This window comes from Pseudorasbora parva, chromosome 4 (assembly GCF_024679245.1).
Source record: "Pseudorasbora parva isolate DD20220531a chromosome 4, ASM2467924v1, whole genome shotgun sequence".
In the NCBI taxonomy this organism is placed as follows: Eukaryota; Metazoa; Chordata; class Actinopteri; order Cypriniformes; family Gobionidae; genus Pseudorasbora; species Pseudorasbora parva.
In genome coordinates this window covers 40524820-40530819 of record NC_090175.1, presented here as the reverse complement: position 1 = coordinate 40530819, position 6000 = coordinate 40524820, and the positions used below count along the sequence as shown (strand labels likewise).

Sequence of the window (6000 nt, the reverse complement as noted above, 5' to 3'; positions counted from 1 at the left end):
ATGTATTCATGGTCATTAGTCTGGACTGCAGGACGATGGAACTGGAAGTACAAAAAAGCTAAATCCTTTTCAAGTTTTAGGACTCCTTCCTTCTATTTAAGTTGGCTGAGTTAATGTACAGGGCAACTTTGAGGAAGCTCAAATATAAGAGTTCTGTCTTTTCTATCTACATTTACAGTACACATTATACAATGTCATCCATCAGCCTTTAAAAAAACATTTTTATCTGCTTATAAGAACAAAGCAAAGAAGAAAAAAAATATTGTGTTTAATGTACAAGTAGAGAAGAGGAAAAATGAAGAACAAATGAGACTGTACATTTAATTGACCTGACATGAGTTTAATCACTGTTGAGAGTGAAGAGTCCTCCTTCATCATTAGGCTGATGATGAAACAGGTGAATTAATCCTTTTTCACATTATCATATGTCATAGTTCATCAAGAGTGGAATCAACAGGAGCTTGGCACATACAGAAATACTCACATGAGTCAGAACAGTCACATGACCAGGCTGTGACCAATAGATGCACACATATGTCACAGTTCACACAGTCTTACTGCTGACTTTAAAGCATTAATATTAATGTAACATTATTGTTTGTGTGTGTGTGTGTGTGTGTGTGTGTGTGTGTGTGTGTGTGTGTGTGTGTGTGTGTGTGTGTGTGTGTGTGTGTGTGTGCGTGTGCGTGTGCGTGGTCATGTATATGCAGATATGTGCACATGTTTTTGTGTAACTGGACAGAATGGGACGGTTTCAGGTCACTCCATTTAAATGTCTTTTTTGTAACATGAAGATTCAAGTTCTTTAAACTTAATATCAAATAAGATATAATAATTTGAGGGGGGGAAATCAATTATCTACAGAAACATCATCATGTGCAAGAATGTACATTTTGGTTCTAAGGCAATAATTGTTCCTCCACAACACTAGTGCTGTCAATGCTGTGAGTCAATGTTCTGTGTTGATTAGCAACATTATTTCAACGTTGCCTCTCTGTTGCACCAACACATTCACTGAATGGCTGGAGCATTGCCTCATGGGACCTGTCCTTTTTTTTAGAAACACTGAATAGCACCGTAAGAATTCCCTTCAACAGTGACTTTGCTTTTTTCCAAGCAGGGAAAACTTTTCATTGGGAGTATAGCAACTAAGAACGTTCCCTTGCGATGAGTATAAAGTTTTCGTTGACATTACATGATTTTTTAAGCTTCATTGGTACTGCTCATGGGTTCCTTTCCATGATTGGAGAGCACAGTTCCATACAGTCTTTTGCGTTAAGTGCATATAAAGCGCACAGGGTTAAGGTGGTTGTAGTCAGTTGTCACAGCTGTAACAGACACGGGTTTATGCAAGGCTTTATGACATTGTTTCCTGTTCACATTATGTTTACTGTTCGCTTCTTCAGGAGGCGGTACTGGAAGAGTGAGAAAACCACTGGCTTCTTCAACAGGCAAATTATAGAATATTCTCTCTCTCACACACACACAAAAACAATTCAAACTCAAACAACTTCACATTTCTCCAATTCATGAGAAGGCCCAAAGAAATCTGCAGACATTTACATTTTAAGAAAGAAATATATGGAATTCTTTAGTATAGAAATGGTGCTAATAGTATTATACTCTTACTGATAGTTAAAAACATTATTAAATTATACAAAAACGAACACACAAGGCTTGGTGGATCTTGGTAAATGACAATTGCAAGCGGATTGCTTGTGGGCCTGCTCACGAATGAAGCACAACTGGGTCTCATTCACCAACAAATCGTGTGGATTATTTTAAATTTGTACGCACAAGAAAGCTTCTCATGAAAAATGAATACCTAATTCACAACATGCACACACATGAATTTGTTCGTATCCTCATTGTAATGTTAATGCATTTGGAATATTCGAAATGAGCGGCAGTTTATTCATTTGCATAAAACACGCCCAAACCATCTCCATATAAAGGCGTTCCAATCAAAACCAGTTCAAACACAATAAACATCTTTAAGCCATATGGATTTTCACTGTATACGATGACATTTATTTAAGATTAAATCTTAATCTTAACATGATTATAAGGCCACCCAGAGCATGTGATTTTTGTGTATGTGTGGTTTAAGCCGTTCCTAATTTTACCCCATACATTTTGAACAAATCATAGTTCAAAAGTTAAGGGTGGTGTGTGTTAAAACGTTCATTTGCAGATTTCACACACAAATTTCATGTGTACACAAGATTAGTGAATGAGACCCACTGTCTTAAAAAATGGCTTTATAGTCATAATAACCACTTGCATTGAATTGCTATGTCCGTCACAGCAGACATAAACAATGGGCTACATATATGTAAGTAAGCTTATTGTTAAATAGGGCTACATATGCACTTTTGATGGAAAGAAAGGGGTTTTGCCATAAAGCTAACAGAATAATTGTAAAATTACAACCACATAATTTTAAAAATGAGTTCAGGCTGGTATTTGAAGGCCTCACTCCCTCTCAAACACACACATTCACACACACACACACACACACACACACACACACACACACACACACACACACACACACACACACACACAATCACACACACACACACACACACACACACACACACACACAAACACACACATTTTAGCTGAGGTACAGTGTGGTGTGGCATCAGCAGCCAAACTGTCCATGCTGTCCAGAGTGACATGCGCACACACACACACACACACACACACACATACACACAAATTCAATAGCAGTTACTTAATTGTCTTTGTGTCTTCGTTTTAGTTGTTTTACACAACCTTCTGAAAAACAGAGAGTTTTTGTGTGTGTGTTTGTTTGTCCAGGGGTTGATTTACTGCACTGGGCCAGTCAGAGAGCGCAGGACAGCACTCCAGTGGGCCAAGCTATCCCACACATAAGAGCAGCTGATCGGTGTTAAGGGTCGATATGACAGCACTTCCACAGTGGCTGAACATAAAGAGGCAAATCCAATGCAGGAAACACATCACGACAGGGTCTTTGATTGACATGAATCAATTTCAACAGTTTTCTGGAGTCTGTTTCTCCTTGTCATCCCTGTGCGCAGTCTCTCTGGAGTCCCTCTCACCTCTAGACGTTACTTCCGTGTGTGTAGCGCCTCCTGGAACTTTGTACTAGTGTAGTGGATGTGGAAGCCTTTCTTACTGATTGTGTCATCAGAGTGGAAATGGATCAACACGGCATCGCCAGCAGAGTAAAGCTCCTCGCGAGGCTAAACACAGGAGAGAGGGGTCAGTAGAAGAAATACAACGAGAATGAAATAACGGAATGACATAACTAGATATTAAACTCATGGAACACACGGCTCGTACCCCAGATCCACAAAAGCGTCCGAGTTTGTGCGCTCCGGTGTCGTAGCCATCGTAAAGCTCGATGTAGTCGTACCCGCAATCGGCCTCCTCCTCTACCTCAAAGGTGGTAAAAGTGAGCTCGATACCATAACCCGACTCTGCCGTTATGAGCCACTCGCAGTCGGTGTGGCCGGGGTAGTTATTATCCCCAAACTGAGCATGAGAATACAGGTTCTTCTGACGCACCTCTGCTTTCAGCCTACCACCACACTCTACACACAAACACACACACATACTGTTAATAATGGTCATGCATTGATTTCTTCACTTAAATCTCTTCACTGTTTACTTACACTAATGTCATAGGTTGTAAAAGTAACAAATGTCTTTTCACTTAACTGTAATAAGCAACAGAGCTTAGTGGCAAGTCACATGAGAAAAGGCAACACTTCAGGGATTCTAATCAACATGTGATGCGGAATTGATACACTAGAGGGCTCTGTTAAACTGTAAGCATGACATGAGAATTCCTCTATGTAGACTTGAATCACATCTGATCCAAGTGCTATGCATGCAACTTGATAGTTACCAGTGGAGTGAGTGGCCTGAAAGCCTTTCCGCTGCACTGAGGCGTCGGAGATGAATCGCAGGTACATCTTGTTGCCTGTGGAGATGAGCGGTTCTGGAATCTTACTGCCGCACAGACGGCTCAGGATGGGCGTCTTGTCCGAGTCACCGTCAAAGGCCTCCAGGTGATCATACGCGCACTCCTGGTGCTGCTCAATCTCAAACTCGTTAAAAGACTAGAAACAGAAAGAGACAACACAGGAAATCATTTTTACAGCTATCAGATTCAGACACAACAATTCTAGCCAAACAACAGTTGACCTCCTCAGCTAAAATGCGAACACATTTGGCATTTTAAAGAAGCAGATAAACATGAAGTCAAAACCTCGCCCCTTGTTCCCTCAAGATTTTCCTATGGGGTTTTATAATTGGGTTTTTCAATTTTTTATGAGTAAAATAAAGCCTGTGCTGTGGTAAACATAACTTGACGATACTTTTTGTCATTTTGTTCTATAAAGTAAACTACACACACCCAGAGAAAATGTGAATTTTGAAGCAGTTATGTTCATTTTTGAAAACATTTGCCCTTAATAAACAGCTAGATAAGAAGTTTGAGGTGTGAGTGTGTGCAGTTTACACTGTAGAACAAAACATTAACGTATCATAAAGTTATGTTGTTTACCATAGGCTTTATATTACTCATAAATTAAAAAAAAACATTATAAAACCCTACAGGAAAATCTTGAGTGAACCAGCATCGAATTAGTATTCTTGGTTCGTGCATCATACCTGCACCACTATGTGGTGGCTATAGGAATGAAAATCTGAACTTTCAGTTAAAAGACACGATTGCCTTTTTGTTTTTTATTCTAAATTCTTTGTGCACATCAGCAGGACCATCCTAAAAACAATTTTTAGTGTTATTTCAGTTAAAGAAGCTACATTTGAATAATCTGAATAAATGTGAATTAAGTGAAGTTTTTATTAACAAAATTTCGGGAGGAGCATGTGCAGATAATTAAACCTAATTAAACACAAGTGGAGCACGCTCAGATAATTAAACACAAGTGGAGCACATCAAGCTATTCAACGATAAGAGGTGTGTGTATGTATACAGCAGATTTACCTTCTTTTGTTGACCATTTTCATTTTAGCATCCCTCCACCACCCCATCTCCTCACTTGATTCTAACTAACTCTTATTAGATGTCAACACAATCTATAGTACACTCCAATCCAAATTTTGAGCCCGGAGCCCTCCCCCGGACAACACGCCAAATACGCATAATCTTTACTCTGTTTTATTTGATGTAAGTGTGAACTAGTGAATGCCATTGTAGTCAGACTGGACAGTTTTGATGTAACTGAAACTGAAACATTACTGAAATTGTACAATACTGTTCAAAAGTCATGTAAAAAAAAGAATACTTCAATTCAGTAAAGATGCAATACATGTATCAAAATTGAGAGTAAAAACTTTTATATTGATACAAAAAATAATATTAAAAAAATGCTGTTCTTTTAAATTTTCGAGTCATTAAAGAATCCTTAAAAATCCATCACCTTTTCCACAAAAATATTAAGCAGCACAACTGCTTTTAACATCGATAATAATGTTTTTTGAGGATTATTATTAAAATGATTTCTGCAGGATCATGTGACACTGAAGACTGGAGTAAAGGCTGCTGAAAATTCAGCTTTGACATAACAGAAATAAAATACTTCTAAATTATATATTAAATAATATTATGTAAATAAAGACTATTCAATATTTAATGAAAAGGCAATAGTCGGGATGTGTGAATGATGGTTGTTTCAAATCTTCATACATCTGAAGAGCTTTTTGTAAGTGTAGGTTCCTTGTTGGCCTACATAGAAAACTGCTGCTTGAGGGCGTTGCCTAGATGGCCACTGAGTGGCTTGCCTTAATAAAACTTCAAACTGGGTTGTGTTGGACCATCTGCAAATCCCTGAACCATTGGATGACATTGAATTACGTGTTTTAAAGTCATTGTACCTTTCGTGCTCACAACATTAGCATTAGGTAAAAAGCCAGCTGTTACCACTACACACAGAGACAGCAATGAAAGCAAAGCTGTGGTGATAAAGTTACTTTACAAAT

At 38.5% G+C, this 6000-nt stretch overlaps 1 protein-coding gene across 1 annotated transcript in view; it reads right to left on the bottom strand.

The window, feature by feature from the left end:
• Window positions 1-272: 272 nt before the first annotated feature.
• tll1 (tolloid-like 1) overlaps window positions 273-6000 on the bottom strand; it is a 67886-nt gene continuing 62158 nt past the window's right edge. The window contains exons 20-22 of the mRNA XM_067441775.1: window positions 3902-4115; window positions 3334-3584; window positions 273-3233 (exon numbers count right to left, since the gene is read on the bottom strand). Coding sequence (XP_067297876.1) covers window positions 3099-3233; window positions 3334-3584; window positions 3902-4115 — 600 coding nt within the window. The 3' untranslated portion in view covers window positions 273-3098. The remainder of the gene's footprint in view (window positions 3234-3333; window positions 3585-3901; window positions 4116-6000) is intronic.